Source organism: Oryzias latipes, chromosome 24 (assembly GCF_053564925.1).
Source record: "Oryzias latipes strain Hd-rR chromosome 24, Olatipes_Hd-rR_3.1".
Taxonomy (NCBI): domain Eukaryota; kingdom Metazoa; phylum Chordata; class Actinopteri; order Beloniformes; family Adrianichthyidae; genus Oryzias; species Oryzias latipes.
Window position 1 is genome coordinate 12,051,322 of NC_136260.1, and position 10,650 is coordinate 12,061,971.

The following is a 10,650-nucleotide window of genomic DNA, read 5'->3' on the forward strand; positions in this document are numbered from 1 at the left end:
TCGAGCAGACAAATTTGCGTAGAAATACCACGTAGTTACAACGGCTGGGTAGTATTGCATGAAACGATCCCTAATCTGAGGTTAAACTCCTCACTACACACTTTACTCAGACGGACATGAACATTTTCCCACTTTTCTCTTTGTTTAAACTCTCAAAGTTCAAACCTTTCAAAGAAAATGCCAGGATTACAGAATGAAAGCAAAGATTTGATCGGGATCAAAGATTCATGTGGATTTGGCTAGCTGAACCCATTCTCTACAGGAGACACGACACAGAGATCGACTGACATGGTCTACAGCCAATCAGGACGCAGAACATAATGTGCGATTTAAAAAAAACCTGTAAAATTGCTATGAAAGTTCAACCGTGATGTGGCGATGGCACACAATCTCGGAATAAACACCTTAACTTCCTTGTTTGTTTATTTGTTTCTTTCATTTAAAACAGTAAGAACCAAAGTTCATTTCACATGAGGAGGGTGAAAATTACACGCATTTTCAATATGGGACACATACGTGGAGATTACTCCCAAAGCTATTTTTAAGCTCCGCTTCCCCCAAAATGACTTCTATCATTCAGAGAACCTTCTGATACTTTCTCATTTTCAATAAATACATAAAGAAAACATAAACTCCTTAGAAAGGTGTCGATATTTTTATTGGAACTCTAGATGACATTTTTAAATCAGTTAACTAAACATGAACACCAGTCATGAAATTTGAAGTCATAGAACAATGTTTATGCATTTTCAGCTGAATTTCAGACCTTTCATACCGACACAAACACTAGAAAAGCTCTTATTAAAGGAGCTCTGAACTAGACATAGATATTTGTGAAATAATACAGTTTTACAGAAATAAGTTAATTTAAATATTTGTATAAGAAAACCAACAAATAAATAATTGATTGCATGTGCAGATAAATAGTAAAAACATTTATAAAACACAATAAACACGGAGGAAAAAGGTTCCCTCTCAAAAGGCTGGATGTCAAATCCACAGACTTCAGTTTTTAGAAACCTTGAACTGTTTTAAGCTTGAAACCAGGGCCGATAAACACAAAGCCCGAGTGAATACATAGCAAATAACGAGCAGTTCTACCAAAAGAGCAGCAGTAGGGGCGGCACACATGCTAATGCACACGCCTCCAGTGCTTGTTAGTAGGGGTGCGAGCGGTGCAGGTGTTTGGTCTTGGCTCGTTTTGAAAGTCCGACCCGGATTGGACGTGTGCAGGTCTTCAGCGGCTCCAGCCTCCGGGGCGACTCTGAAGATCCTGGAAACACAGTTCCATGTCAGTAAGCAGCATAGTAAAGCAAACAGAAGATGGAACAACAACAAGGCTCCTTCAGCTTTGCTAAAAGGTTTCAGAACGACCTCAAGGCTTAGAGGAAATGTGAAACTACAACATCATCGCTAGAACAGTCCTCAGTATTAAGTCATCACATAACCATAGCTAAAGAAACTCACTGTGATTGGCTTGATCGGAGAAAGGAACATACATGAAGGATGAAGACCATGCTTTCTGCTTGGTCTCTTCTGGCTCTGAAAGCATCAAATTGACACTTTGATCTGTTTATCCTTCAAAATAAATGTTTGTCCTTCACTTTTATTGTTCCCCTGCTGCTTGTTTGAAGAGAATACATAAAAACCAAAGCTCTCCCTCTAGCCAAACATCACTCAATTAAAGACCCACTTCAATGCAAATGGTGTTTTTAGCATGCTCTTGCAGCATTTCTCTCATGAAGTATGACACATATCAAATTATTTAAGATCAAAACTGTGTTTCTGAGTATTTCATCATTCAAACCGTCTTTATTTTCCTCGTCTGAGCTGCCGTCAGGCTCAAAACTGTACGGCTAGATAACTCCAATATTGCTCACCGTTCTTTTGCTACGCTGATGTTAGCTTAGGGATGCAAGGGTCTGTAGGCTAGCAGAGAGTGTCAACAAAGGAAAGCTACATATCTTCTTTCTTCCGCGCCAACGGTCCCACCCACAACCCAGAGGCAAATTCTTCATGAGCTCCTGCTGCTCTGCAGAAAATATGTTTTCAAAAAAATGACATAAGCTTTTTGAGTTCTGCTAAAAACTGCATAATTAAAAGACTACTGAGAATTATTCAAGAGATACAAATATAGTTGGAATGGGACTTTAACAACTATTCAATGCATAAAACAACAAACAAAAAAAAGCATCTCCAAACAAAAACAAAAACAAAAACAGGTTTTGTGTTTTTAGAGGAAGAAAAACAGTTTCCACCAAACTCAATTTAGTTTGTTGTTCTGACACTAACTTTGGAGAGTGACTACATATTTGTTAAATTTCCATTCTGATCATCTTTTGATCTATAGGAAAATCATTCCCAGTGGTCTTTTAAATATGATTATGTTGTTTTTAGCCAAAGTCGTTTTCTAGGACAGTTTCTGCAGACCAGCAGTAGTTTGTAAAAGAATTCGCCTCTGAGTAGCGGGCAGTTCGGTTGGCATTAGACAAACTCAATCCTCTCCTGCTAGCTTTATCAAACTTCATTTTTTCCATCTACACCTGATTCACATCGATTTGAAAAAAGAAAGGCAATTAATTCTCTTCATATTTGTCCTCTATCATGAGAAAAAAAACACAAGAACGTCTTAAAAACACAAATTTCCTCAGAGTGGGTCTTTAGAAGTAGATGTGTAGATTGTTAGTGATTCATTTAGCTACTATGACTTCATTGCAAATGTATTAATCATACTAGCTGTGTTGTGATATTGAAAATAAAAATAAATAAGTAAAATAATTCAGATCCATGTGAGGATCTGCTATGATGGATTTGCTTTATGGTTGATGTAATAAATTGTTTTTGATTATAAAAGAAATGTTGGTAACACTTTATATTAAGATTCCTTAACAAGCTTTGTTAACACATTAACAAGCATTATAAATGAATTTATAGGGTGTTAGTAAGACATTTATTAGTACAATAAGTCTAATAAGGTTTATTAAATTACTTAGTTAACACATTTACAAGCATTATTATTAGGATGTTTTCAAGATGCTAATGATGCATTTACTGATACTATAGGTGCCTAACAAATGTGTCAGTGTTAATAAGCTTAATAAGATTTATTAACAACCTTTGTTAACAAATTAAGAAGTATTATTATTGTTTGGGGTTCTAGTAAGATATTTATTAGCATTATAGATGTCTCACACAAGCCTTAGTGTTCATAAGCTTAATAAGTTTTATTAACTAACTTAACAAATTAATAGGCTTTATTAATATGTCAGATGCTGGTAAGATATTTATTAGCATTATAGATGTCTTGCAAATACCTGAAAGTGTTAATAAGATTTATTAACATCTAAAGTCAGACCATTGTCTACTAAATCCATATTACTAAACTGCTTATCAGCTTTACAAATGTATTAATTAACTTTGTTAATAGTTTATTAATTGTTTTGCAGCACCTCATCTAAAGTGTGGACGTATTTTACCACAAACAACCACAAAGCATAAAGATTGTAAAAAGAACTTTATGACATTAAAACAGACTAAACATACACAAATCGTTCTGTAAAAGATATAATAATTTAATTCAGACAAATGATTTTTTTTGTTAAAAACATAGGTTTATTGTCTTCGGTCTTCAAAAATGACTGGCTTGTGTAACTTTCTTGTGGACTTTGAAGCAAGGCAAATGTGGTTGAATGCTGTTGGCATTGAATGCAGAGAACTGTCTCCTGGTGATGGGATTTGCAATGAATGTTTCACTCAGGATAGATGCTAATACTTTATCCTATTACTAGCTATGATGCTAGAGTCATCCAACACCAGTCTATATATGTTTTTTAATATTTTTTATTTGTCTGAATTAAATTATTATATATCTTTTACAGAACGATTTGTGTATGTTTAGTCTGTTTTAATGTCATAAAGTTCTTTTTACAATCTTTATGCTTTGTGGTTGTTTGTGCTAAAAAACGTCCACACTTTAGATGAGGTGCTGCAAAACAATTAATAAACTATTAACAAAGTTAATTAATACATTTGTAAAGCTTATAAGCAGTTTAGTAATATGGATTTAGAAAATAATGGTCTGACTTTAGTTGTTAATAAATCTTATTAACACTTACAGGTATTTGCAAGACATCTATAATGCTAATAAATATCTTACTAGCATCTGACATATTAATAAAGCCTATTAATTCGTTAAGTTAGTTAATAAAACTTATTAAGCTTATGAACACTAAGGCTTGTGTGAGACATCTATAATGCTAATAAATATCTTACTAGAACCCCAAACAATAATAATACTTCTTAATTTGTTAACAAAGGTTGTTAATAAATCTTATTAAGCTTATTAACACTGACAAATTTGTTAGGCACCTATAATATCAGTAAATGCATCATTAGCATCTTGAAAACATCCTAATAATAATGCTTGTAAATGTGTTAACTAAGTAATTTAATAAACCTTATTAGACTTATTGTACTAATAAATGTCTTACTAACACCCTATAAATTCATTTATAATGCTTGCTAATGTGTTAACAAAGCTTGTTAAGGAATCTTAATATAAAGTGTTACCGAAATGTTCATGTTATTTGCTGACAACGAACCTGTGAGTTTCTCTGGAGCAGCTGTGGAAACCTCCTGGGACAGGAGTGCGTTCAGAGGCACTTCTTGCTCGGTGTCACTGCTGACAGCCTCGGCGGGGTCGTGTTTGCACATTTTAAAGCTGGCTTCTTCACCTGATAAGGAAGCCAGAAACTGTGCCATAAAAAAACGTGCAAAAATGGCATTGAATAATTTTTCTATTTTATCCTAATCCTTGGATTCAACTTAAAGACCCCACTCTGATGTCCTAGACCTTGTGCTATCTTGTGGTGTCCAGATGACCCCACCCTTACACTGACGTGTTCTCCCTACCATGACAAAGGTGGATAAAGTTGGAGAGGATTTCATGTCATCCATGGACACCAGTGAAGATCACAAATCATTGAAGAAAAAAGGTTCAGCGCACTGTCTTGTGGGTCTAGATGACCCAACTCCCACTGTTTATGTGCCTCCAAGGCACGTTAACATTGGGAGTGGGGTCATCTGGATCCCACAAGACAGCACAAGGGCTTAAAAGCAATACAGAATCTTTTTATTTTGGATAAAAACTGCCCAGTTATAATTAAAATACCACTTGGAACGCTTTTAAAACAGGTCAAGAGATGATTAGAGTTGGTCTTTCATTATTAAAGTTTCACCACTATTTTTAGATAAGTATTTACAATAGTTTCTACAGTATGGAGATAGGTAGCCTGTTATGCAGGTTACACAGCTTTTGGCAGTTATATCAAAACACTTTAATACAAAGATAAACATTTTGGGAAATAGGGAGAACAAAAAGACACACGTGGTCAAAAATCACCTTTCAAAAATGTCAAAAATGTCATCCGTTGATATTTAAAGACACGTTCTCACACTGAGAAAACGCCAGCCTTTGAATATGTAAACAACATGACACACGACCTGCTGAGTGTGCAGATCTGCTTTTGTTGAAATGAGTGTGAACTCGAACTTACACTGCAGGACTTTCTATTTTACAGACTACTCTGCTAAAAATAATAACAGCACAAAGCAGAGAAGAGAGCTCAGAGAATAATAGACAATCCAGTACAAGAGAGCTTAAAGAGACAAGAGTAATATCAGCTTGTGAAATGGTTAAACCCAAAACAAAAGGAAGACAAACAAACTGGAAACATCAAACTGACACATTATTCAGTGAATTACCAAAAAAATGGAGGTTCAAGCGCCAAAAACGTCTTTTCTTTCCCTAAAGAATTGACAGTAAACATGGAAGAAGCAGACAGGAAAGAAATGCTGGGGATGTTGGTGTTTGCAAACGCTGCCACTAAGGAAGGTTTTACTTGTTATTTCTTGGCAGCAGAAACGGGGCACATTCTGGAGATTTGGTATTACTGAGAGAGTTTGGGAAACGTGTTTGCCTGCAGAGAAAAACATGCATTTTCCAGGAATGTTTTCCCCCAAAATGTTGCTGTTTTTAGCAGATATTTCTGTTAGTAATGTATAGTCAAGTAACATGCACTGAAGACGGACAAGTGATGCTGTCGTATGGTGCCCTTATGCCACACTCTAGTCATTAGCATGGTGCGCGTACTGGGCCTTACTGACCGCCGCACGAACAGTGTGCACAAGTGATACATAAGTGCCCATAGGATGCCCACACAAACTACACTATGATTGTCTAATGTCCTATTTTATAACAGCCAGGTGGCAAGCAAAACAGCGTGCAGGGGGCACACAAGGAGTGCTAACTTATTACCTGAACAGCAACAACAGGCTTCGTGATCTGTGCATCGCGCCTACGTCTCACCAACTTCACTCTTACCTATCCTTAAGTGTTGCACGAGTGCTTGCTACAACCTGTTGGTTGCAGCATACCTGTTGTAAAAAATGCACATGAACCTTCTGCTCTACGACTTCACAGAGACATCTACGGTTTTAAAATTTCAAACGGGCCACCTGCGTTCCCTGAATAGGTTTGCCCATTTTTTGCCCACAGACAACCCATATCAACCTGTAAAGGTAGTAAGGCATGAAATCACAGTATATTAAAGAGATGTAACATTATTCAGGCAAGTCTTTTAGGAGTGTGTTATGTCTGTTCGATTCCAATGACTGGTTGAAATTCTGTGACTCACAGGTGACATACGTACCTGTTGAAGTGGCTCTAAAGTTGTCTGGTTCAGGATTCTTCAGGTACTGTGTTGGTTCTAGCGTGCTTCTCTCCAAGGGGTCGGTACAATAATGGTCTGGGGAGGGTGATTGTGTGAAATCATTGCTACTGATGTCAAAAAACAAGTTCAGCTCCTTCAGGACCTTGCTGAATTGCTCTGCCATGTCGAACTCGGTGCAGGAGCTAGTGTTGCAGCAGGAGGGACTGTCGCTCTCAGTGGGAAGCGTCTTTGATTGGCTACTCTCACAGACTGACCCACCATCAGGCTGTAGCTTTGGCCTTTTGGGAACTGAAATGATCTGTGGGGTTTCATTATGTATGAAACTGTTGCAGTCAGATCTTTTTACACTGTTTTCAGGGTTAATCTGGATTCTTTCCACCTTCTCTTCGCTGAAGTTCTCTAGGGGTGAATCCTCTGGACAGCCACTCTCCTCCACTAGCATGTAAGGGAGAAGTGGAGAGGTTGCTTTTAGAGGCTGTGGTGGGATGCAACTAAGGCAAGTGTCATCGTCATCTGATGAGAGATGGATCCTTTCAAAAGTGTCAAATGCCCCCAGCACACGGCTGCAGACAGACAAGGAGAGCAAGGCACATCTGTCATGGTGGGGAAGAGCCGTGGAGCTTTGGTGTTTGTTTTGCGACGAGCTTAGATCCAATTGACACGGTACGACTGCATCGCTTGCCGACGGGACGGTGAGGCCCAAAATCTGATCTCCGTCTTCAGCGGAGGCTGCTTGCGATCTGTGTTGGCGATCGCAACAAAAATGTAACATTTGTTTTTGCTTGTTTGCATCACACACACTCGTTCTGCTGGCAGCTAGCTGATGCACACTGTTGTTTGTCCACATTTCTGAATGTTCACACCCAACCGCTTTGATTTCTTCTGTAGCATCTATTACTACTTCTTTTTCTTTACTCATATCCATCACATAAACGTCAGAACTAGCTGGTTGAGGACACAAAAGTTTGACGTTTCTTTCAAGTTCTCCTTCACCTTTAACCGTTTCTCTCTGGTTTGTGAAGCATTGATTTTGTTGACCTGGTGACAGGAGCTTTTCCATTGAACTAACTGCTTTTTTATCTTTCAGGTAATGTAAAATCTCTTCTGTTTTGTACTCAGCCTCACTCAGGTCTTCTGGTTGATGCCCACGTTGTGTTCCACAAGGGGTAACGCTGGGACTGGAGTGCGGCTGACAATTCCCTTCCTTTCCATTCATGCAAAGGGAACTATAGATGGTAACAAAACCAGCTTGTGTTTGTGCGATCGACTGACAGGAGGCCTCACTTGCTTCCTTGCAGAGCCAGGCATTGTTCTGCTCACTCTGGTCTGGAGATTCCTGAACCTTCTGTAAGTTCTTTGAGTGAAAACAAAGCCGATCAGCTGTGCTGGCTGAGTAACTGTGCATCCATTCAAATTTGTTGACAGTTTCCACCCTGATTGCAGGGTTAGTTGCGCTAAAAGCTTCACCATGGTTATTAACTTCAGGATACACAGTTTTCTCGCCCATAGCATCAAGTAGAATTGATCCCTCGACACGTTTGGCAGGAGAGCAGATGATAGTTTCCCTCATGCCATTCTCATGAACTTTTGTGTCTGCACCACAGTTAAAGACATCTGCACTTTTACCAATCCATATTTCCCATTTCTTGTCCTTTCCTTCGCCTTCTTTTAGATTCCCCAAAACAACCTCCTCAGGATTTGAGACGACTGCTGGGGAAAGAATATTCTTGCTGAAATCACACTCCGGATTACCCTCCTCGACTTCGGCAAATTGGCTCCTCGTTTCACAGAGACCTCTGACACATACTGCATCATCGGCGCAATCAAACCGGGCTGAACTAAGAGCTACTGCTAGCGTTTGACCGATGCTAGTCTGCACCTGTGTCCCTTCCTCATCACTTCCAGAGAGAAAACTGCAGCTGCCAGGAGAGCCAGATTCAAGTGATTTCCTCTGCTGCTTGTAGACAGGAGAGCTGGATGAGTAAGTGTTGGCTGAAGTGGGAGGCACACCTGAATAATCTCTTGGAGAAAACTTGAACTCGTCTGTGTTGGGAAGAAGTGGATGCTCAGTTCTCCACACAGGAGCTTGGTGTCCCTCGGAAATGATGAAACTTACTTGGGAGGATTCTGGGTGTGAGCCAATGCTGTGGGCGGCAGACGTGTGCAGAGCATAGGCAACAGTTAATGTTTCATCACAGGGTTTGGTGTGAAAATCCTCAAACTCTGATGCCCAGGTATGGCCACCAGACTTCTGCAGATCAACTGGTGTCAAAGGTGAATTAGGCCTGCTGTTCACACTGAGGTCTCCTGAATCAATCCTTGGCCATTTAGCAGAAGATGGTGAAGAAAGTTTCCTCTCTGCTTCTGATCCAAAAGCTTCAGTGATTTCTTTCATGTCTATCAATCCAAACAGACCCTATAACAAAGCAAAAAAGTGTGAAATACTTTTCTACATCTTTCCAGGATTAATAAGCCATTTATCATTTATATAAACATATATTAAAGCCACGATGTGTTGCACTTTAGGGTACACAAACGTGTGAAAAGTGAGCCACATCTAAATAACATTAAAATCGAGTTTCAAAAACAAATTATCTTCAAAAGAAAGCACAAAAAACCTCAGGTAGAGAACTGCAAATGAGAAAGTTTATCTTAAAGACTATAATTGTATGCTCCACTTTGCAAAGCAGGGACCATGAAATTTATACAAAAAAATGAGCTAAATGGTGTGTAAAAGGTCAAATGTAAGGCTTCTTAACACCTGTTTGATTATACTTTGAATCAAATTAGGTATTTGAATTTGTATGCTACTATTGCTGTTCTAAATAGCGGTTTAAATGAGTAATTGGATCAAGTGCTGAGTATAAGACAAATGTCATATAAATTACAAAACATGTTTGGTTTCTTTTTGCAGTTCACATTTCCAGACACTGTATCCTGTTATCAGGCTAAATACCAGAAAATGTCAAAGATGCTGGGTGTGTGTGGACAGGCCCCGCCCCCTTTTGGATTTATATTACTTATAAACCTGACTGTAATGATTATAAACATCTGCTGCTTCAGGGTTCTACCCCCCTCCTCTTTAAGTTTATTTGAATTCTTTATTGCTTTGACTACAATGCATAAAATCAATCAATCACTCGATCGATCAATCAATATGCTTCATAGACATTTTAGTGAAACATTTTGAATATTATGTGTAGCTACAGATAATCTTTTTTTTTTTTGCTACTATTATCCTGATAGAAAGTCTAAAAAACTTTATCCACATAAAAAAAGAACATATTCAAAAAAAATCGACCGGTTTTTCGCTTTTCTTATTACAACAAAAATGAATAAATCTTAAAAGTAAAACTTTACACTTCTTAATAATTCCTAACATTTCCAGAGTGAAGAACTAGATTAGCTATAAGGAAAAGCTAGCATCTAACTTAAATTGCAATTAAAAAGCTAAGTTACTGTTTAAAAATATAAATATTTTATAACATTTTCGTTTCCACCTTGTTATCGATTTACTTACCTTAAAAAAATGTTTATTTCAAACTTCAAACTAAGTTACCTTCCTCTCGAGTTAGCGCCTAGGCTAATGCTAGTCGTAACACAGTGGCGCGAAAAGATCGAAACTGCGTAGTTTGACTTAACCGATGGCCGAATTCCTAAATGGTCGTCTTTCTGGCATTCCGGGAGCAAATTCGGACTAATATTGGATTAGTATCGATTACCCACTTCTAGTTGGAAGCGTTTCGTGAGCTTGAACCGGCGCAGCCTCGCAGCTTGGGGGAGATCGGGAGGGGGGGGGGGTGCGCCCTCCCTGTCTCTCCCTCCTCCTCCCTCCCTCCCTCTCAGCGCAGCATCACTCTCGTTCAGTCGCAGCCACCGCCGGACCTGCGCCGCTCACTTTGTGACTCTCCTCCCCCCT

General features: G+C 38.6%; 1 protein-coding gene across 4 annotated transcripts; it reads right to left on the reverse strand.

Moving 5' to 3' along the window:
• Window positions 1-636: 636 nt before the first annotated feature.
• Window positions 637-10,640, reverse strand: LOC101159311 (uncharacterized). 4 transcript variants are annotated; one of them, XM_023952909.2, is made up of 5 exons: window positions 10,252-10,640; window positions 6,711-9,147; window positions 4,602-4,733; window positions 1,468-1,542; window positions 637-1,273 (listed from the first exon to the last, which is right to left on the reverse strand). In XM_023952909.2, the coding sequence occupies exons 2-5, from the start codon at window positions 9,124-9,126 to the stop codon at window positions 1,158-1,160; spliced, it is 2,739 nt and encodes a 912-aa protein (XP_023808677.1). In that variant the 5' UTR covers window positions 9,127-9,147; window positions 10,252-10,640; the 3' UTR covers window positions 637-1,157. The 4 variants fall into 4 exon arrangements, with proteins under 4 accessions (XP_023808677.1, XP_023808678.1, XP_011490050.2 ...); XM_023952910.2 differs by having other exon boundaries at window positions 10,454-10,618; XM_011491748.4 differs by having other exon boundaries at window positions 10,458-10,589.
• Between the last annotated feature and the right edge of the window lie 10 nt (window positions 10,641-10,650).

Bases quoted from the DNA above. Each gene is read 5' to 3' on its own strand.
- LOC101159311 (XM_023952909.2), bottom strand. From the start codon at position 9,126: ATGAAAGAAATCACTGAAGCTTTTGGATCAGAAGCAGAGAGGAAACTT. The intron at 4,734-6,710 runs GTACGTATGTCA...CTTCCTTATCAG, and splicing joins CTTTAGAGCCACTTCAACAG to GTGAAGAAGCCAGCTTTAAA. The intron at 1,543-4,601 runs GTTCGTTGTCAG...TGATGCTTTCAG, and splicing joins TGCTCCAGAGAAACTCACAG to AGCCAGAAGAGACCAAGCAG.